General features: G+C 45.5%; 1 protein-coding gene across 5 annotated transcripts in view; it reads right to left on the reverse strand.

The window, feature by feature from the left end:
• Positions 1 to 1,262: 1,262 nt before the first annotated feature.
• Positions 1,263 to 22,501, reverse strand: part of LOC135916335 (heat shock 70 kDa protein 12A-like) — a 184,703-nt gene continuing 163,464 nt past the window's right edge. For all 5 annotated transcript variants that reach the window (XM_065449681.1, XM_065449672.1, XM_065449690.1 and 2 more), the window contains 2 exons: positions 14,768 to 15,031; positions 1,263 to 1,893 (listed from right to left, as the gene is read on the reverse strand). In XM_065449681.1, the coding sequence (XP_065305753.1) occupies positions 1,393 to 1,893; positions 14,768 to 15,031 (765 nt within the window). In that variant the 3' untranslated portion in view covers positions 1,263 to 1,392. The remainder of the gene's footprint in view (positions 1,894 to 14,767; positions 15,032 to 22,501) is intronic.

Raw genomic sequence — 22,501 nt, forward strand, 5'->3', positions numbered from 1 at the left:
TTACTGTATCATAGCTGCATGGTAGAGATATTTTCTCAAGTCATATTTCACTGGGACCTGACATAAACTGCTAGCAATACAATGAGTACAGAGTACTCATTGTATTGCATCCCAAAGCACTGTTGTCCCCTAGACATTTTCATATTAATGTAGGCTGTACCCTGTACAATTGAGAATGTTTTCACTGCAATGCAGGCATATATATAATTGCATTCAATGGGAGCCTGCAAGATTGAGGAAGTTTTACAAATAGAAAAATTGTCATCCACCTATAAGTCAGAAAGGTGCTGGGTCCGATCTGCAGACCAGGTGAAAATTTTCTTTTGGGCTTCACATTACTTTTGGGTGGATGACGATTTACATTTCACAGAATTGCCTCATATTTGACGTGGATCTTCCTGTGTTTCTGGTGGAAGGCTACGGATTATTGGCCAGATCATGCTTTTAGTACTTTTGTGTTGGTGCTTAAAAATAAACTTCCGTGTGCACTCATTTTGCTCTTTATCACATATTAAATGTTGAGTAAATGTTCAGTCTAGTAAGCTGCACCATTGTGCCAAATAAGTTTGTCCTGCAGCATTGGATGCTAACATTTTGTCATGCTACTTGTCAGTCTTGTGCACTACTAGAATGCTACTTTACTGAAATCCAGTGACAGGATATTGCACCATGCACTCTCACATAATTGCCTCCTGCTCTTGGTGAGCTGCCCAAACTAGCTGGACATGAGTGCTCAACAAGTTAAGTTCTTCTGACACTCACTTTCCATGTTGAGAAACTAGCTTGAGCTAGAATGGAACTGAGGTTGCACCCTACCAAGCATCTACTCGGCCCTTGCCTGCAAAATGCCGTCTATTTATGTCTGCTATTGCAGGCATGGAGAAAGGAAGAAGATAGGAGGGAGCATACCGCAACGCGAGTGACGCCGATCTGGTGGCCCAACATATGATTGCACGTCAAATTGTGTGATCGGTTTTAGTGTTCCTGCTCTGCAGGCAGAGCCATGGCAGGGCAGCCGAACAAATGCGCCCCAAATAAAAACTACTGGCATAGCTACTGGGAACAGGATGTCTCAGTGAATCTCGATTCTTGCTCCATGATCTTGACGCAAGAGATCACGTGTTGGGCCACCACTGTGGCTTCACGGAGCATTCGCTTGCCAAGGCTGTCTGCGTGATGTAATGCTTCCTCCTATATTTTTCCTTCATCCGTGATTGCAGGCTCCTGCAGTCGTGAATTGGCGATGTTCTAATCCACAATAGTGAAACACAAAAATAAAGTGTTTTTTTGCCATCGTGGCTCTTGGTGAAGTAAAAGCAGCGGCTTTGGTTTCGCAGATGTGAACCGTCAGTCTGTGCACACGATGCTGCCGCTGGCGTGGGTCGGTGCATTTCACTGGTTAAGGAAGTCGATGTCTGCCCGGACGCACATCTGCGTAGCGACATCCAGGGCGCTGACCTTGATCTCGGTTTCGCCGAAGACCATGCGTGCCTGTATCTCGCGCCGCCGCAGTGGTGTGTGCCTCGTGTCCGAGAGATCGAGCACGAGTGTGCCGCAGCGAATGACGCCTTGATCGGTGATGAAACGCACGTCGTCGCGCTCGCTGCAGTACACGTGGATGATGGAGCGCGTCTGGCCGCTCTTTGCGGGCGTGTAACTGCGCACCACGGCATCGCCCTGTCCCACGGATTGGTCGGCCAGCACGAAGGCGTCGAACACATCGGCACACCACTCGATGCCATCCTTGACGACCAGCTTGGATGGCGGGTGGACGCCATGCACGAAGCGGTTGAGCACCCCAACGCCGTAGGTCAGCCGCGACCGGCGCACGTTGACCACCATAGGGTCCAGGCCAAACAGCACCGCGCCTCGCAGGATGGCCAGGCTCACGCCCTGCAGCATATGATATGGTACAGGGAGCCACATTAAATTAGAAAACTTGACGCAGCCAGTCAGTATTTTGCAAGCAATGGCGTTAGGGAGACGCGAGCTTTTATGGCTCAGCAGAATATATATTTGAATCTTTTATGGTTAGTAAGTTGCTCCAGGTAGGAAGGAATGATTCTGGAGCACTGCTGAATCGTTGCCAGCCATTAGCATAAGTGACTGCGCATAATAGATACAAATAACTTCCTTTTATTACTTGTAGCATTTGCGAAGCTTTCTACACTCCCCCCTCAAAAAAAAAAAGAGAGAGGGAAAGGTGCAGTAATACCACGTGCACTCAAAACCTAGACAGTGACTATCTAGGGGTTTCATTGTAACCAAAGCCCCGAGCAACTTTCAGCTTCCAAACTGTTCGGGCGTCAGTATTCCTCGTTACTGTGCTAGCCCTGTTCCTTAGCGCAAAACTGGAGAACACTTTCTGTATTGCGACATGATGTTCCGATTCGCCTCAGTGTATATTATGTGGGAGATTCTTAGAGTGCCTTCCTGCTCCACCAATGTGTTGCATTTCGCCCTAGTCCACAAAGGAAATGCACCTAATCTGCGTTTTCGGACGTGTTGAACACTGCAGTAGCATAGCCAGCAGGGTCGTAGCCAGGGGGGGGGGGGGGGCGAAGCTTATGGGCTGCAGCCCCCCCCCCCCCCGAAATTTTTTCGTGCTGTCATGCACTGCCGACCAAAATAACCCCTGGCACCGGAAATCATTCAGGATCATTCTGGAAATCATTCGAAAAGACACTTCAGCGCGAACATTGCGAACTCGGGCTGGATTTCACAGCAGCACCCATGCACCAGGAGTCGCATAACACAAGGAGCCCCATCTGAGCACAAAATTTCAAGGGCGTTTTGATGGCAAGTGGGCTTGTCGCGACATCTCGTGGAAGCTGGGGAATCTATGGAGTGCATGGATTTCAATTTCGAAACTTTATGGGTATGAAGTACTCGTGAACTTTTCACGTGAAAGGTGCACTGACATTTCCAAAGTCTTTCTTTACATTTTCAATGGCGGCCTGTCCGGACAGGCCGCCATTGGAATATGAACCTGGCAACGTTTAACCCTAGAATGTTATCTAGTGAGGCAAGTCTAGCAGTACTATTGGAGGAATTAGAGGGCAGTAAATGCGATATAATAGGGCTCAGTGAAGTTAGGAGGCCAAAAGAAGCATATACAGTGCTAAAAAGCGGACACGTCCTGTGCTACCAGGGCTTAGCAGAGAGACGAGAACTAGGAGTCGGATTCCTGATTAATAAGAATATAGCTGGTAACATACAGGAATTCTATAGCATTAACGAGAGGGTGGCAGGTCTTGTTGTGAAACTTAATAAGAGGTACAAAATGAAGGTTGTACAGGTCTACGCCCCTACATCCAGTCATGATGACCAGGAAGTCGAAAGCTTCTATGAAGACGTGAAATCGGCGATGGGTAGAGTGAAAACAAAATACACAATACTGATGGGCGACTTCAATGCCAGGGTTGATTGATTACGAGAAAGCATTTGATTCTGTCGAAACCTCAGCAGTCATGGAGGCATTACGGAATCAGGGTGTAGACGAGCCATATGTAAAAATATTGAAAAATATCTATAGCGGCTCCACAGCCACCGTAGTCCTCCGTAAAGAAAGCAACAAAATCCCAATAAAGAAAGGCGTCAGGCAGGGAGATACGATCTCTCCAATGCTATTCACAGCATGTTTACAGGAGGTATTCAGAGACCTGGATTGGGATGAAATAGGGATAAAAGTTAATGGAGAATACCTTAGTAACTTGCGATTCGCTGATGATATTGCCTTGCTTAGTAACTCAGGGGACTAATTGCAATGCATGCTCACTGACCTGAAGAGGCAAAGCAGAAGAGTGGGTCTAAAAATTATTCTGCAGGAAACTGAAGTAATGTTTAACAGTCTCGGAAGGGAACAGCAATTTACAATAGGTAGTGAGGCACTGCAAGTGGTAAGGGAATACATCTACTTAGGGCAGGTAGTGACGGCGGATCCGGATCATGAGACGGAAATAACCAGAAGAATAAGAATGGGCTGGGGTGCGTTTGGCAGGCATTCTCAGATCATGAGCAGCAGGCTGCCATTATCCCTCAAGAGAAAAGTGTATAATAGCTGTGTCTTACCAGTACTCACCTACGGGGCAGAAACCTGGAGGCTCACAAAAAGGGTTCTACTTAAATTGAGGACGACGCAACGAGCTATGGAAAGAAGAATGATGGGTGTAATGTTAAGGGATAAGAAAAGAGCAAATTGGGTGAGGGAACAAACGCGAGTTAATGACATCTTAGTTGAAATCAGGAACAAGAAATGGGCATGGGCAGGACATGTAACATGTAATGAGGAGAGAAGCTAACTGACGGTCATTAAGGGTTACGGACTGGATTCCAAGGGAAGGGAAGCGTAGCAGGGGCGGCAGAAAGTTAGGTGGGCGGAGGAGATTAAGAAGTTTGCAGGGACGACATGGCCACAATTAGTACATGACCGGGGTTGTTGGAGAAGTATGGAAGAGGCCTTTGCCCTGCAGTGGGCGTAACCAGGCTGATGATGATTATGATGATGATGCTTTACATTTTCAATTCCAGAACTTTGTGCGTTTAATGTTATAAAAATTTGACGCCAAAGGTGCATTTACTTTTCTAAAGTTGTACATAAGACCATTCAATGAGACAAGCCAAATCGACATACTATCAGACAAGTTGACAAAGCACGCAGCGAGGTCTAATGAGACGAAGCATTGTGGTGGTTCATTTGTGCCGCCATGTCACAGAAAAGAATATCAACATTCTTTTGACCTGTGCCAACGCATCCATGTCAAGACACTAAAGCCAGCAAAGGTAACTACGTTCTTATTTATTTTTCTACTTTGACTTTTATTTGCAAGGACACATTGAGCCTCTTCAATTTTCTTGTTCTGATTGCCCGTGGGCTAGAGCCAGCCAGAGCGCATGTTTTTTCTCGTGTTGCCCCGTACATTGCACGGCGCACTTCGGTGCGCGTTTGTTTTTCTCTGGCCTAGTGGATTTTCGCCTGGCAGAGTTTTGGACGCTTTCTGGCTAGCATAGGAGAAAAAGAAACAATGGTCACTAGCTGCTATCACTGTGGGGACTCAACAGATTGCAACATGCTCACTCAAGCGAAACTTCTTCGGGAAATCTTATCTCGCCGGTGTAGGGTACCTGGCAGTATGCGTATGGTTCTCTGTGGACCAAGCGTGTCACGTTTTCTTTGATATTCCTTCAGTAGCCACATTAGGTGCCCAAAGTAGGCATTTGATTGTGGCCAACATGCTTTCCTTTGCGTTTTTTCATTTCGGTGCCCTGGCCTCATAAAAAAAAAAAAGACATTGTTGCGGCACAGAGAATTGTTGCATGGTGAAAGTTTGATTTTGTTACTCCTTTTGCGTAAAGTAATGGGCCATGGGACGCTTCATTTGCTGGACACTCTTACTATATTATTGCAATAGCAATTATATGGATACTCCAGGTGCATTCCTACCTTCGCCATCGCCCTCATGTTCTGTATAAAGTCCCAAGGGCGATAACATTGTGACCGCGCGTCGCACACTGTATGTGCGAGTAAATGCGTTGGGAGAGACGGGGGGGGGGGGGGCGCATGGGTGAGCCGTCGATGGTGGCTCAGTCTTGTGTGTGCGAAGGAGAAAAGTCAGGGACCTTAGAGGAAAGCTCACACAAGTGCTGCCTTCCGTCGCACACACTACATCAGGGGGAGCGGAGAGAGGGGGGTCTTAGGATTTTCTGATCTGTGAATCTATGATTGCACAACATGCTTATTTGCCTTATTTGACGTATTATATACAGTGACTTTTTCTTATATACATAAACTTATTGGACATCTATATAAACATCTATATAAATATCTTGTTGCAAGGTTTTGTGTACATGTGCACTGAACTTTGTTCCCAGTGACACTCTTTTGCCCTTTATCAAGCTCTATCTTCGCATTTATAAGGTACGAGGGCAAGTAAAATGAAAGTGAGCCAACCCACCCCGCACAATAATGGTTCGGTTCATTATCTGCGAGGCCTGTGCGCAGTACACAGGCATCTCTCATTTACAAACGCGACACACAAGTGTGGGGATAAATGTTCTTTAATGCTTTCATACACTGGGTTGAACACGATTGTGTGACATAATGGACACTCCAAAAGTTGAACAGCGTGGTGTCGTCAGGTTTTTGACTGCTGAAGGTATTTCCCAAAATAAATTAGTCGCTGTATGGCTGCCACGTACGTTGAGCATTGCATTTCACTGGTCACTGTGAAGCGTTGGAACAAACAGTTCAAAGAAGGATGTGGAAGTTGCAAAGACGGCCTAAGACTGGGCCAAAGCCACCGCACAATCACCTCCAACACAACTGCAAAGCTTGATGAGCTGATCCAGAGGATAAGTATCGATGAACTAGCAGAATGTGTGAACATCAGTCACGGTTCAGTTCACACCATAATTCATGAACATCTCGGTTATCGGCTATTGTGTGCGCAATGGATGCCCAAAATTTTTAACCACCGCCAGAAGACGGAGAGGTTCGGCACTGCCTTGACTCATCTGATCCGGGATCACAATGAGGATGACGACTTCTTGTCTGCAAGTGTGACCGGCACGAATCATGGTGCTGTTACTATGCGCCTGAAACAAGACAGCAATGCTTACAGTGGAAACATTCGAATTCACCACCCCCAAAGAAAGCAGAGGCCGTCGTTTTCGCCAGAAAGGTGTTGCTGACTTTTTTCGATCGTCAGGGGCCATTACTGATCGAATTTGCTAAACATGGAGAGACTCAATCGTTTCCTATATTGTGAAACGCCGGATTGGCTGCGTGTCGCAATCAAGAACAAACGACTTGAAAAATTGGCGAATGGCGTCATCTTGCTCCACGACAATGCCCGTCCCCAAGTCGCTGATGTGGTTGACAAAAAACTGGCAAACTTCAAGTGGGAAACACTGCAACATCCGCCACACAGCCCAGACCTGCTGCCTTGCGGCTTCCACATTTTGGAGCAATTCGAAAAACAGCTCAAGGGAACCAGATTTGTGTCGGACGATGACGTGAAAAAGTCACTTACAGACTTTTTGAAGCAGCAACCCAAGGAGTTTTACGAGACGGAAATCACACGACTTCTTAGTCAAAGTGACTTCTGAGTCTAAACCCTCATGGAGACTACTTTTAAATAAAGTATCCCATTTGTCATACATTTGCATTGGCTCACTTTCATTTGACTCACTTTTGTATATTTTGCAGAACTCCTGCTTTTTATATATACTCTCTGTTGTGACTATAATTTCGGTGCAATTACTCACAATACACGACCGGCGACAGCTGTTCCTGTGCAATACATTGGAACAAAGGACAGTGTCATTGTGATTTTTCCCTGGCAGTTGCATATGTACAAAAATGTAAAGAAAGTTCTTGAATGACAAAGTTTCATTAACGTATTTGTCCTCAAATTGTTCATTTCACAGCCTTTACATTTTTCATATGAGCGGTATGCACAGCTTTGCTGGTTTCGAACTGATATCGTTCTAAAGTTTGTGTGATATTTTCATTAGTTATTAATAGACAAAAACCATAGAATCATTGATATCAGTTATTTCTGGCACAATTTTTGGGACATACGAGTATATTCTTTTATGAAAAAAATACATATTTTACTTGTCTTGACAGTGTGTAGTGTTCAAGAATTCGTTTGCAGCATCTTTGGCAATGGCAATCTAGTTATTATTCATATGTTTGATCCCTCTACAAATTCTAGAAGAAGGCCAAGCTGCAACGTGAGCCAGATGACCCCCCACATTGTTATTTACAGCCCAATTGTGCCCTCGCGCCCTTTCACTGTAACACCGTCCTGTTTGCCCAGTACTGTATAAACCTGGTTGCAAGTTAGAGGTATCTCATATACAACATTTCTAGTGCATTCTGAGTACTGCACTGCATGGTTCGGGTTTTGCTTTTGTCAGCATAGGGCATGTCTTGGCCATTGGTGCACTGAAGACAAGATCAACATTGCGCCTTTGCGCAACCTTCTTGAGGTTGTGGGACACCTGTGCCAATGTGCAATCACTTGTACTCTCATCCTATCGACTGGATTTTCTTTGTTAATGCCCTCCCTTACCTGTTTGATCTTTTGAAGAAGCTTATCACAGACGCTAGAAACCAAATAAGAATGGAAATTGGCTATGCGCAGCCTCGTAACCTGGTTGCTTTCTACTTTGTGGATACAAGATTTATTTAGAGCTTCCTTTAGACAAGTCGTTACAACTCCTCTTTTTACTAACTTGGAGTGGGCACTGTCATATGAAATCAGCTGCACAGTGACAAACTGGCTAACTGTACAGTGCACATCTCTTCATCTGCAACAAAGCAGTCTCTGAGCTGGATGGGTCGTAGTTGAAGTCCTGGCTTGGCTCATATGGCGATGCCGGCGGCAACATTGTCAGGTCGTTGAGTGGTGCCTACGAACGAGTATCCCTTGATTTGTCTCCTGTCATCAGGCATCATCCACGTCTCCGTGAGGCAAAGTACATCACCTCTGTTGATGTTCACATTGTGCACCACATCGTCCATGTATTTAGGTAGAGAACGTACATTGAGGCAAGCGACGAGGCAGGCTGCCCTATCCGTCATGTGCTTGCACAGGTGTTCTGTGCTTGCACTGCACCGTGCACGGCAGTGGCACCGCTACAGTTACTGTATATGCTACCAAAGGTGGCATATATACAGTAACTCTAGGCACCACTAGGGTGCTTCGATATCAGCACCACCTCTCAAAAAGTCTGGCATCGAGGCACCCTAGGCGCCATAGAGTTCCATACAATAATTACTAGAGGGAACTTAGTCGAGCTCGAAGAATGCATCAGTGCTGCAGTGCAGACAATTGAAAGGACTATGCTACAAAATGTATGGAATGAGCTCTATTATCGTCTGTACATGTGTCGTGTCACCAAAGGGGCACACATATTGGACATTCGTAGAGGGCGTATAAACTTTGTGGATTTGTGCTTTTTTTATATATATTTTTCATGTGTGTATGTGTAATACTTTTGAATATATAGCCTTTTCAATACGAATGAATCATTTATGCTAGCCCTGTATAATGGCGGTGGGGCTGCAGAAGGTCAAATCCTCACCGTGGCCAATTTTTCTTTTTCAAGCGAGGCTTGTATTGGCTCACAAGATTGTCGTGGTCACGCAAAGAAACCCAGTTGCTCCCAGAGCAGAGCAGCTGCGGGAAAGGGCGGTTAGATGAGTTGACAGCTGTGCTGGCGCCGGAGTGTAAGTTGTTAGCAAGGATTCCATCTGCATAGGTGCGCGCTCACACCACGCGTGCAACCAATCAGAGCTGTTTTGCTTCCGCTGGGTAGGGAAAGGGCAGGAAAGAGTATCAAGCGTGCCGCGCCGGCTTTGTTTCCATTTACTTCAGTCTCTGAAAATGGATGGGACGGCTACGCGTTGTGCGTTCCCCCGAGGAATGGGCAGCGTTCGACGAGCGGCACTGAGACCTCGCCCGTATAAGGGCTCGCCGTCGGTGCACCGATCCATCCGAGCCCAGGCGATCCGACAGCAACGAGAAGATACCGAGCTGGGGAAGCGGGAGGCCGAAGCAATCTGGCACCGTTACCTGTGGGCTACTTAACCATGACGAAGGTCAGGTGCATGCAGGGCAAGCTTCGATTACCCCCATTTTCCTGTAGGGAAAGGGGTGGTCATTTTCTTGTTAATTGAAAATGGCATAATTTGTGTGCCCTTTTTTTGCCACGGCTTTCTGGTGATGGCGGGGTCGCACAGTGAGCCTAGTAATGCTCTCGCTTTAACCCTTTACAATACTGTTGTACAATATTGTTGACCTTACAAAAATAACTGCAAAAACTATACAAAACCAAATATTCGTCTGTGCCCTTCAATATACCTTAATTTATGCACCTGCCCAACAGTGGTAATCACAAAAATGTCGACCATGAGCAGCAGCAGATGTTTTGGTGACAAAACTCGAAGGCCTTGTTGGTATCGTCTTAGTAGACATGATGGTCATATTACTGCTAATGCGAAAATTTTTTCCTTCGTTTAAGAAAGCCATTTTTTTTTTCTCTTTTGAGGTGGACCTCAAGAACACACATTTACCTTGTCAAAGCAAGTACCAAACACAAATTTTGGACCGTACATTGATCTCTAATCAGCTGGTCAACAATAGTTTTGACTCGCTGTATGTCACAGTTTTCAGAGAAACCCTTTCATACTTCATTTGTTATGTATTTGAAGAATATCAAGAAGAAATAAAGCAATAAAAACATTCTAGGTCAGGTCTTTCTTATCTTGCCAGTTAAATGGTTTAAACGCTCGTGTACTTACATTTATGTGTACGTTAAAGAACCCCAGGGGGTCAAAATAAATCCGGAGTCCGTCATTACGGCATGCGTCATAATCCGATTGTTGTTTCGGCCGCATACAGCGCCGTTATTCAAATAAAGTTAAACACTTCTGCCACGATGCGATGTGCCATGTGAGGCAAGGACAATTCTAACTTTCTCTGAGTTTATGAACAATGACGTACAACAATGCCTCAAGCAAACACGGCTCGCTGTGGGTTCTGTGTACTACACAGACAAACAGCAGTGGCGCACACAAGGTAATGATTAACATGAACCTATCAGTCTTGTATTGCACTAAATGCTGAACAAATTAAGCATTCGCCGTCAACATCACAGCTAATTTTTGTCAAAGCAAACAGCATAGGAAGCTTCATTTACATCGACTCCCACCAGTGCGTGGAATCCACATATTTTTTTCTTATGTTCCATTGTCAGTTATTCATCTCTAGTTGAACAAGAGTAGGTTGTGTATTGTGCTGACTAACTGGTTATGTGCAGTGCACTTCGGCTATATGCCGTATCTGCGCTGTAGATATTTCGTTTCTGAATCAAGACCACAGAGCAAGAAATATAGGAGTGGAAACTCCGCTGTTTGCGGCGTCCAGAAAAGGTCACAAGCCCGCGGATATATTTTCATGCTGGCGGCACCTGGCGGCATGGGAAGAAATTACCGCCGTTTCGGTTGCCAGGGCAACCGGTCGAGTGTTGCTCCCGTTCGGCCGCGCGCGCCTGACTTCTACTGAGGGCACTCTCGCGCGCTTCTTTACCGCTTGTAGCCCGAAAAGCAACTGCTGCTACGCTTCAGCCATTTGAGCACAGTAAAAAATAAAACGCGTTTTCCATGACAGCTATAAGATGATACGTAGCTTCTGGTTGTAGCCAGGGCTATCTTGCTCCGTGGCGGGCGGTTTTCGGCTTTTTGCGCTTGCGAAACTGATGGCTATCTCGTTCCTAATCGCTCAAAGGGCGACCGCTTCTTTCTCGCTCTAGTGCTCACAGGGGTGCGCTTAGGAAGGATGCCGCCGTGCATGTGTTTCCGTTCCTTTTCTTTTTTATAAGACTCGCGAAAACTAGTTGCCCTAGCTGCTTGGCGATAAGAGGAAGATTAGCGGAAATTTGCCACACGTGTTGCTTTTTTTGATGGGCACACAACAAAACAGTTTTCTTGAGTGCGCGCACCTACGCAGTTCGGTTACGGCGTGCCCGCTGAAGCAAACACCCGTGTCGTCTGCTTGTCGTCTGCTTTGAGCGGGTGCCGCCGGAGTGAGCGCCGGGCGCTGCTTTTTTTTTTTCCCCCGCTGCTGCTTCTACGACGCGCCGCATGGTGCCGCCACTGCATAGGGTAGCGTCGGCGCATGCAACAATTGTGACTTTATTACAGTGTACTAGAATATCTAGTACACTGTAACTTTATCTGGTCGCCCGCGCTCGCTCGCGCTGACGGGAGTTTCACCTCCTATATGTCTTACTCCGTGATCAAGACCCAGGAAGTAATGTTGTTCACAATACTCGGCTTTTCCTCATTAAATTGATGAATTTTTCTAACGGCACATTCTGCTTATCACCATGAATTCGCCGTCGTTCTTGGACTGCGTTATATTCATGGACTCCTGCTGCAGAGAAAGAGGCCGTGGGTTCGATCGTGGCCATGTAAATGTAAATAAAAATATATGGATAAAATTTAAAAAATGCTAGTCTAGAGTGCATTTTGCGCGCGTTAAGGAAGTCCAGCTGGTTAAGATTAATCTGTAGTCCACCCACTACGACGTGCCTCATAGTCAGATCGCAGTTTTGGCACATAAAACCCCAGACTTTGTTTTTTTAATTAAGGGTATACACCGTGATGCTGAGCATCACTATGCAAGGACGGATAAGATGAACTATAAAAAATATTCTCAACTAACGAAAGCAAGAGACTATTATGCACTAAATTTCACCTGGTTATGTATGCTGTCTTTGTTACAATACAAACACAAAATTGACCTTCAGTAGTATTTTTTTAAGCAGCGTGAATGTGTAGGTGGTGAAACAAAAATTGAAAGTGATATCAATGAAGATAGTACTGACCAGAGAGTGTTATGCTAAGATTAGCATGAAATTTGAGTCCGAACCACTCAATTTGCATTCGGCGTTCAGATACATATTGGCGTCATATTGTTAGGGGGCACAAAATTTGCGAAAAGGCGGAATTCTTGCGAAGCCTCGAGCCTCAAATTAAAATGGACAATCTAGAGTGATTTGTGCAACCTGCATAGCAATATATTCACTTGAGGTGGCTTGCTTTAATAGAGAGAAAATTAATAATTTTCGTGGAACTCGTGCTCCGTAAATTTTAATGCCGACTGTACGTACGGAAGCTCCGTCAGCATAGCATTGGGATTACGAAAACTGTTTTCATGCTTCAAGGGAACGACCTTTCCTGGCAACAAGAACACCCCCTTTCTGAGGAGCAATATCTCATTTTCACATTGCGTGCACTATTTGTGCAAGTGTGCAATTTTGGCGCAGTTCTGGATTGGTAACAACAAAGGTCAAAAGACGAAAGATGCGCACTTGTTGCCGATTAAAAAAAAAGAAAGAAAAGTGCACGAGCCATCAGGCGATGGTTGTCAACGTAAGCGAATAGCCGAACGCTTTTTGAAAGCTATTCGTTCTATTACAGGAATGATGCGATTGAAAGCATGCATTAGTTGCAGCGAGGACATACACGTAGCACTTCCAATTGTTTCGTTGCGCAATACCGTAGAGAACGGAACCGTTATACCAGTGCATCTGTAGCGGCGCCCTTTCCTGCAGCCGGCGCAAGGGGCGGCGGAAGATCTTTTCTGAGCGCTCCACCACAGCATCGAAACGTTGAGGCGCCCCAAAGCTCTCATGTGCGACAGCACGTGCTGCTAGCGATGTTAGGGAAGCGTATCTTCAGCGGTGCCAATTTCTGCCTTTGCATTGCTGCCCATTGCATATGTTCACAACCTGCGGATTAGCCCTGATGTTTAATCAAGTTTGACGAAATATTTATTCTGCCGCTGCAGAGGTTTTTCAGTCTATATCCACCGTTGGCGATGGACGCGCCCTGCAACTCGGCTGCTCGAGAGCACACGCCCTCTGCGTCAGCGGCAAAAGTCCGGCTGCCGACCTTCGACTACGGCACGGGCGAAAGAACCAAAGAAGACTATTCGCTTAAAAAGAAGATAATACCCCATGCTGTGCTGCCTAAGACCTCACATGTGAGCTTGAGTGCATAAGTGGGTGGTATTTTTCCCTGTATCGGTGCTTTACCGCGCCCAAATCCGTTTGTGTCTGAGTTATCGATTACAATTGCTAAACCCTTCGAGAACAAAATCCTGCCTCGAGAAATGCAATATGTGAGCGGACATATAAAAGCCGACATCACCAGCAAGAGCATGCAACTGACTGCATAGTGACGCTGCATCCTCTTAGCTGTTCTTAAAGGAACACTAAAAAGAAATCTAGTTTAAGCTGTATTAGTGAACTACATTTCTGCAATATAAGAATAAAAAAAATGTGCAAATACAATGCCCATCTTGGGATCTATTTGAAGCGAAGCTTTCGTGAATAGATTAATCATTTCATTCCTGCATATTTGGCATAAAGGAAACGGGTGCACATGCTTATGTGCTCTCGCTCACCCGGGCGAGGCAGTGCGACACACGCTGCGACCGTCTAAAAAAAGAGCTAGTTGAGGTTGGCTACTATGGAAGTATTGTGGCCTAATTTAAAATGACAAACTCAACAAAGGTCTGGCACATGAGATGTATTCAGTGTCCTTCATGTTCTGTGGATAACAAAAGTGTGATGGTGTTTGTTGGAAACTAAGAAAAGGCAGTTGTGGTCTAATGGTTAGACCATCGCGCTGCTGTATAGACATCACCGAGCAGCCAAGGTCAGGAAAGTGCTGGATGATTCGCAAAGAAAGCTTTGCTTTAAAAGGCTCTCTAACTGTGGCATGAGAATGTGGGTGGTGACGCCGCCTTGAAGTTCCCACACCTGTGACGTCGTAATATTGACGGCGTCTGCTCGGGCCTAGCTTGCTAGCAAAGAAGTGCATGCTTATATTGTTTTGTTCGTGCTGCTGAAGATGCCGTGGAGTACTTGTAGAAAATAAATTTATACTGTGTTTTTTAAATAATTATTCTTAGCTTATGCAAACGAACATAAACCGGTTCAAACAGGCTTGAGCCACTATTTCGCTTCGGAGTTGAACCGAGCCTGCACTGTTTTCGATGAACCGGAACGAAAAAAGTTTCGTTTCGACACTATATAGGCTCTGGTTTTCCTTTTTTTTTGCTTAATAAACTTTTGTAACAACAACTCTAGACGTTCCTGTTGGTCCCTGCTAGTTCGATACTTCAACTCTGACAGAGCGCTTTCTGTGGACGGAATGGTGGCGCAACCTGGTTTGTGGCGGCCACACCTGTGGAATGATGACCCTCGTGTGAGGTGCGAAGGCTTCACGCAGCTCCTTCTGCAGCATCTGCGACTCCGCGAAGCCTCCCACCAGGAATAGGTAGTGGATGGAACCCAGGCGCGGGTCCCCGAGCACACCACCGATGTGCTCCTTGATGCGTGCCAGCGTGGGGCGGAACAGTTCGCGCATGGCAGCCGGCTCCAGGCGCAGCATGCCCTGTGACGACCACTTCACCTCCTTGTTACCGTAGCGCTTGATGGCCTGCTCCACCTGCAGGATTGACAAGTTCACAGCAGTGAGCATCTGGTATTTGCACCACCCGGCCGGTGCAAACACGCCCTCCTTGAAATGAGAAAGTGTGTCAGTAAATATACCGAGTGTTTCACGTATATTCTAAACACGGTAACATCTGTACGATGCTCACTTAAAGTCAACCTTTACTTGTTCTCGAGTTTCTTTGTTTACTTCTAAGTTTCTGCCCCATATGTTAGCACTGGTAGAATGCAAGGAGTGTACACTTTTCAATGACAGTGGTAAGCTCCCAGTCAGGATTTAGTAATGCTTGCCATATGCACTACAACCAATTTTTAGTCTTCTGTAAATGTCCTTCTCACGATTAAAGGTCCCCCATGAGTAACTGACCTAGGTAAATGCACTCCTGCACGGACTCTAGAGGCTGACTGGCTATCATGAATTCTTGTTCCCTTGCCAGACTACTGAAGATTACTTTTGTCTTCTGCATAACACTTTCTTGGTTAAGATCCTCAATCATTTGTTGCAATTCATCTCCAGTGTTGCTGAATAGGACAGTGTCATCTGCAAACCGAATGTTGTTCAGATATTCGCCGTTGACCTTCAATCCTAAGCCTTCCCAGTCTAATAGATTGAACACTTCCTCTAAGCATGCAGTGTATAGCATTTGAGAGATTGTGTCTCCTTGCCTGACCCCTTTCTTGATTAGTGAATTTCTACTTTTCTTGTAGAGAAGCAAGGTAGCTGTGAAATCTTTGTAGATATTTTACAAGATATTCATTCCTGTACTTTTGATTACGCAATGCCTTCATGACTGCTGGTATCTCTACTGAATCAAATGAATTTCATAATCTATGAAAGCCATGTAGAGAGGTTGATTGTACTCTGCGGATTTCTCAATTACCTGATTGATGACATGTATGTGTCATCAATCAGTTAACTGCCACCCTTTTACCATCCGTCAGAATTGTTATAGATACGACACTCCGTCTTGCTGCTGACCAGTCTGCCGAGCCAGATCAATTACCCCTCAATATATCTATTTACTGTCTTGAAACAGCCCATTCACGTTTGCATGAGTCAATCATGGAAAAATTTTCAGCAGATTGATTGGGCAGTCGCAGTGCCTCAATGTGACTCTTCGATAAAAATACTTGCTTGTCCCTGTGTGGGCTTGTATGTTTTTTGTTTTACTTTTTGCCAGGTCCGTGAGTATAACCACAGAGTTTCTTGCTATATTACCTAGAGGGAAATCTGGCGCTGCTGCACTGTGGTATGCATGGGAATGCCGGTATATTGTGACTTCGGATTGGCATCATTCTCGGAGAGCCAGGACACCTTGAAGACGCGCCTGGCAAGCACCGTTCCGTCTGTCACAATGATTCATTTTCTACTAAAACAGCACGTAAAAGCTGTTTTAGCTTTATTATTACAGAAACACGTGTTTTGTTTAATTATAAGAACTTGTTATTGCATGTATAAATATATGAAACTTAAAAAGTATCGGCAGGCCGCAAGTTTGAGGACGGACATCAAGTTCCGCGCTCCCTTTGGAACAGTTTGTTGTCTGTTCCTGCTTTTCTTTGCTTGGTTATGCATTGTAGGTGAGTAAACGTCACTGGAAGATGTAATATGTGTGAATGAAAACATATATTAAGATTTTACTTTAAGAATGCGTTATTTGTGTAGCCATATCCACGTTTTAGACGAAGCCTCTTAGAACACCAGCCAACACAAGCCTCACAGACACGTATACCATCATTCGCATGACAGCACAGCGCCCCTTAGGAAACTTCCAGAGATGGACACAAATTGGTGAAAGACCAGCCGACAGACCACATTTCCTGCAACCCTTGGTAACGTGAAACTAATGAACTCAAAAAAAAAAAAAAAAAACTTCGGCGTCAGCAGCCAGAGACATATAGCATGTCAGAGATGTCTCCGTTTTAGTGAAACAGGCTAGTAAGCGCTGTTTGTATTGCAGCAAACTTTGAAAAACACCCTTTGTATGTTACGTACAAGTGAAAGGCAACGACAATGCCTAATGCAGTTCACATTCTTGGCGTGAGATAATGCGACCATGAGCACACCACCGTTCCTTATAGCTTGTTGCTTAACGTGACGCACGACCTGCAGTAGAAAGAAATTTTTTTTACGTGTACGTTAAAGTAAAACGAAATGGCAACTTGTATTAATATTAATGATGCATGTAGGTTTAATGTGTGCATTGGTATAAAACTACACAAAAGAATTTTAATAGATTGCGATCCAGCATGAGTAGATTAAAGCGCGAAAAAACAAAAACAAAACAGGAATGTGCCGTGACTACTAGTGAGATTGGGGACCAAAATGGCTACTCACGAAATTTGGGGATAAATAGTGGTCAAAATTTTGGTGTTGTCACCATCCTAAAACAGCACTTGTATGTAGGCTCCCTACCAACGGGGACACTCCCTTTGCCTCGAGCAGCGTCCGCAAGCGGTGTTCTTTCCCATACTGGAGCCGAAGAACCGAGTATTATTCACGCGTCGCGGCCCGCTTCCTTTTTTTGCGGCATGGTGCATCTACAGCGGCGGCGTTGCGCCTTCTGCATTGGATGATTACTCATGTGTCGTGGTGAGTGACGTGAGCAGTGCATTTTACATCACGACGTCTGTGCGTGTGACCTTGACTCTGGCTGGGAGCGAAGCCTCCAGAGGGAGGTCGAGAGGCGTTTGTTTTGAAATTTCAGCTACTTTCGGAGGGCGACGCTGTAATACTTTGCAGACTAAGTCTCTTGATAATTTGAAAGTAGCGACACTCTTTGAACTCTGCCGCCACCGCGCGACCTCCTCGCCTCCTCCTCGCCCCTTGCGCGTTCCCCCGCGGCATAGTTTTGCCCCCGTTTTTCTGCACGACGATTGGTCTCCCTGCCGTTGCCCTTGGAAACGCGCGGATCTTGAGTTTTGCTTGTGTTTTTCTTTTTCGTTCGCGCCATTTTCCTCCTGAGCATGGCTGGCTCGGCGTAGCGAACATTGTACGCTGTGTTTCCTGCTCTATGTGCTAGCGCTATGCCGGGCTGTTGCGCATATAGCTGCAGCAAGAAGCCTCAAGATGGTTATGCCGTTTTTATGATACCACAAGGAAAGTGTGACGGGTTGCGCAGGAAGCAGTGGCTGCATGACATTGGCCGAAAGAACTTTGTTCCGACAAAGAACAGCGTTGTTTGCGAGCTGAGGCGTCTTATAGCTCGTAGCAAAGCATCCAGTAATACTGCATTTTTTTTTCATTCTTCCGACCTGCTCACCAGCGTTTTTGTTGCAGTTGTCCTCAGTATGCTTAATATTCTGGGGCGGCTCCATCACCTCGCACGTCGCTGATTGTTATTTAGTCGGAAGTGGCACTATAGATTCTGCTTTGCGTCCTGAAAAAAATAGTGGCAAGTATACCCGTGGTATTGCAGGTGATGAGCGTGAGCTAGTCAACATTGAGTTTTTTTGAAGTTTTAATCTATTTCAAGGTCGCGTTGTAAACTGGAAGTATCACGTGACCCAAAGAAGGCCAGAGGTGACCCAAAGCATGTCCACCCCTGTATAACAGAATGATTACCCAAGTTAATGAATCATTAGTGATTGACATGAGGTGGATTAGGGGGGATTAAGATTGATTAGTGTGTGTTAAAGTAGATTAAGGTGGATTAGAGTGCATTAAGGATTAAAATGCATGAATAAGGGTTAAGGTGGGTGGAGGAGGATTAAGGTGAAGGGTTGATGAAAGGGTATTAAGACGGATTAGGGTTCATGAAGAAGGATTAAGGTCGATTAATGTGGATTAAGGTGAATTAGGGTTGATAAAGAAGCATTAAGACCGATTAGGATGGATTCGGGTAGATTAGGGACCATGGAGCTGCATTAGGTTTGATAGAGGTGGATTAGGGTGTATTAAGGTAGATTGGGACTATTAAGTTGGATTAAGGTGCAATAATAAGGATTAAGGTGGATGAAGGAGGAATATGATGGATTAGGGTTGATAAAAAAGGATTAGGACCGTACAGGGTAGGCTAAGGTGCATTAGGGGCGATGTAGGTTGATTAGGTTGTATTAAGGTGGATTGGGAGTATTAAGGTGGATTAGGGTGCACTAAGGTGAATTAGGGTTCATTGAGCATTAAGACCGATTAGTCTACCATAATCCTAATGCACATTAATCGACATTCATCGACCTTAATCCTCCTTCATTCACTTTAATCCACGAAAGTCATCCGTAATGTACCCTAATCCAAGGCTTTCATCGACTTTAATCTACTCTAACCCTCCTTAATACACTTTAATCCTCCTTAATCAACCCTAATCCACTATATAATCGTCCTTAATCCACCCGAATCCACATTCATGTACCTTAGTCCACCCTAATCCTTCATTCACTCTAGCCGACCATAATAATCCCTAATGCACCTTAATCCACCATTGTCCTTTTTCATGCACTTTAATCCACTATAATCATCCTTAATGCACCTCAACGCACCTTCATCCACCCTAATCCACCTTCATCGACCTTAACCCAACCTAGTCCTTCTTCATGCACCTTAATCCACCTTCATTCACCTTAATGCACCTTCATCGACTCTAATCCTCCTTAATACACCCGAATTCATCTTAATCCAATCACTAATCAATCATTACTTTGCTAAGAATCTCTTATGCGCGGCTGTACATGCTTTGGTTCGCTTCCCGCCTTCCTTCGGTCACGTGACATTTTCGGTAGCTCACAACGAGACCTTGAAACAGAGGTCTAAAGCTTTCGCTTAATAAGCCACACGCAAAGGGATGTGTCACAAGCAATACTAGATCAGACGCACGAAGTAAAGCATCTGATCATGTGGCAGAAAAATTGTCTGGAGTATAGAACTAGCCTCAAAGCTCCCTTTACATAAACGTTGCCTCCAGCATTATCGATGCTGTTATTAGCATTTCTCAAAATTTTCAACCCCACTGGGGCACGGAACTGGCCGAAAATAACACGCCTCCATAGAATCCTGCGGCCCGTCTCCGGGAGCCCAGGAGGAAAAGCGCGCCGTGCGCAGCCGATGGGCGAGGAGAATGGAGGAGAAAAGCGATGTGAGGAGGAGGGTGTCGCTACTTTCAAATTATCAAGGGGTTTTATTGTAGACATGATCGTCAGCGCGTGATGTATTGGCCTCGAGCTCCACCACTGGAAAAGCTGGCGCCACCGTCGGCGTGACGTCCTATTAGGGATCACGTGGACGTATACCGGCCGCGTCGGCTGCTTCAGGAGCGCCGAAGCGAGCTGAAAACGGGAGTTTAAATTCCATCGTACGCTGCGGTCCTCATTTAGTGGCGAGATTTTCCCGCTTCGAGTGTCTCCTTTACAACGCTTGAAAACACTACAATATGTAGTGGCTGCCTTTGAAGGCGCGCAACACGGTAGACTACTGCTCGGTGCCGCAGTGCCGGACGTACGCAACGGAGCCCGGTGTCAGCCTTATTCACACGTAGCCGCAGGACAAGAAGCTGCGTGAAGCTTTTCTCGCGAAGCATAAAACCGTCTACTTCGTCCAGCAAGCACAGACGCGAGGAAGATTTCTGCTACGGCGCCGGGTCTGCTATGTTCGGAAAACGCGCACTGAGACGCTCGCTCGAGTCCGCTGCCCGACTAATGTCATGAGGGTTTGGTCTATGAACTTGTCGATGCTATAGATGCTGGCAAGTTCACTGGAGTGGAAAGGAAGCGGTAAGAAGTACATTAAAATAAAGCATGGCATATGGTCATGTTTGTGTTACGAACTAATGCACTGGATTTAAAGAAAAGCAGCAGCGCGAAATCGCACGCTGAGAACAGCGATGAACATACAGTGCGACGCAACTCGAGAAATAATATTGAAACGTCCAAGAATTTAGATGAAAAAAAAAAATATTGAATCGTCATGACAGCACATCACAGACCCCGTAGGCGTCGGTCTCTACAATACAATTATTTTTGAACAGCTCTGATAGTGCCCACGCAACAATGGTTGCTTGTATACTGTCAAATGCTCATGTTCTGCGGCCTAAAGCTCATGGCACGGTGCGAAAACGCACACGCGGCGAAAGCGAAACAGTGCGCGGACAAGCATGCAGACGCGTAGTCGGTCGCTGCGAATCTGTGCGACCGCTGTATTGAGGCTTCATTCTATTACGCTCCATTTAGTTATACGAACACTATAAGAACGTATTTCACATAGTTTGCTCTCAGCTTTTACCTACCTTTCACGCAAGGAGGTTCGGGAGACTCCATCGCGGCGACCGCGCGCAGTGGCCTTCACTGTACATATTCGGTAGATAGCGTCTGTAAACGATTCTGTGCTTTCAGTTTGCCCAAGATAATTATTTAGACAGTAAAAACTTCTCTCGTTTCGAAAGTACGTACAGAAATGTCCGGAAGAGCTCGTGCGTGGTGTTTTCAGTGATCGCTGACAGCACGCCGCGTGATCCCTCATACTACGCCAGCGAGGCGCTTCCGATAGATGGCGACTCCGTAACTCCTCGCCGCCAATACGCTGCGCTCGTCTGTTTAAAATTGCCAAGCATGATGAAGGGCTCTTCGAACGGGCACTGACATGATAATTTCGACTCTTCAATTTTTGCGTTACATAAAAGTCCTGGACCTCTAATATCTAGAATATATAGTACAAGCTATATTTAATAACTTTCCTACAGCCAGTTGAGGTTTCATTACCCAGAAGAAGACTGTGTTGCGACGTCATGACACCGTATATAGTCGCGTAAGAGTAGAGGCTCGCTCGGTCGCCTCATATACTGCTACTCGTTTGAGGGCCGATTAGCAGCATAGCGCACGACTGAGCGAGCCGTAGCGAGTGTCAAAACGTCGCAAACTCTTTTTCCCACATGATCACACGGCACCCTGACGTCTCAACTTAGTAAAAATGAAACCGAAACTAGCTGCAGAAACGCTAATAGTTCAGGGTGCTGCGATGTTTGACAGTATTCTTTCTGGGGCTTAGCGGTACTGGACATTCATTTAAAGAAAAAGAAAGTAGTCTCGAAAATATCGTCAATGCCCCTCTAAAGGACACCCATATGACTAAAGGCATCTCACCGGACCCCAGTGTTGAGATTTTGGCGATTTTATCGCTAGATTTAGCGAAAAAGTGTCGACTTTGTTGTCAGTTTAGTGACAAAATTTTTAATTTAGCGACATGCGAATTTCTTCAGCGACATGACTGAACTTCGAAGTCACGTTTTAGTGACTTCGAAGTTAGGAAAGTTGCTTTAAAAGTTGGCCTTCTGAAACGCACTTTATTATTAAAAAGCTACAAAGAATGGCGATCAGAGAATGGAATGAATTACCCAATCCGCTTGTCACATGTTCCTCTGTCACTGCTTTTACTGCTGGTTTGGAGAATCTTATTTTTCTGGATATGGGGACTGCATCACAGCATTTGTTTATGATGCGCATATTGCGAGTGTTTTGTCTTTGACCACTGCATGTC

Source organism: Dermacentor albipictus, chromosome 1, assembly GCF_038994185.2.
Source record: "Dermacentor albipictus isolate Rhodes 1998 colony chromosome 1, USDA_Dalb.pri_finalv2, whole genome shotgun sequence".
Classification (NCBI taxonomy): Eukaryota; Metazoa; Arthropoda; class Arachnida; order Ixodida; family Ixodidae; genus Dermacentor; species Dermacentor albipictus.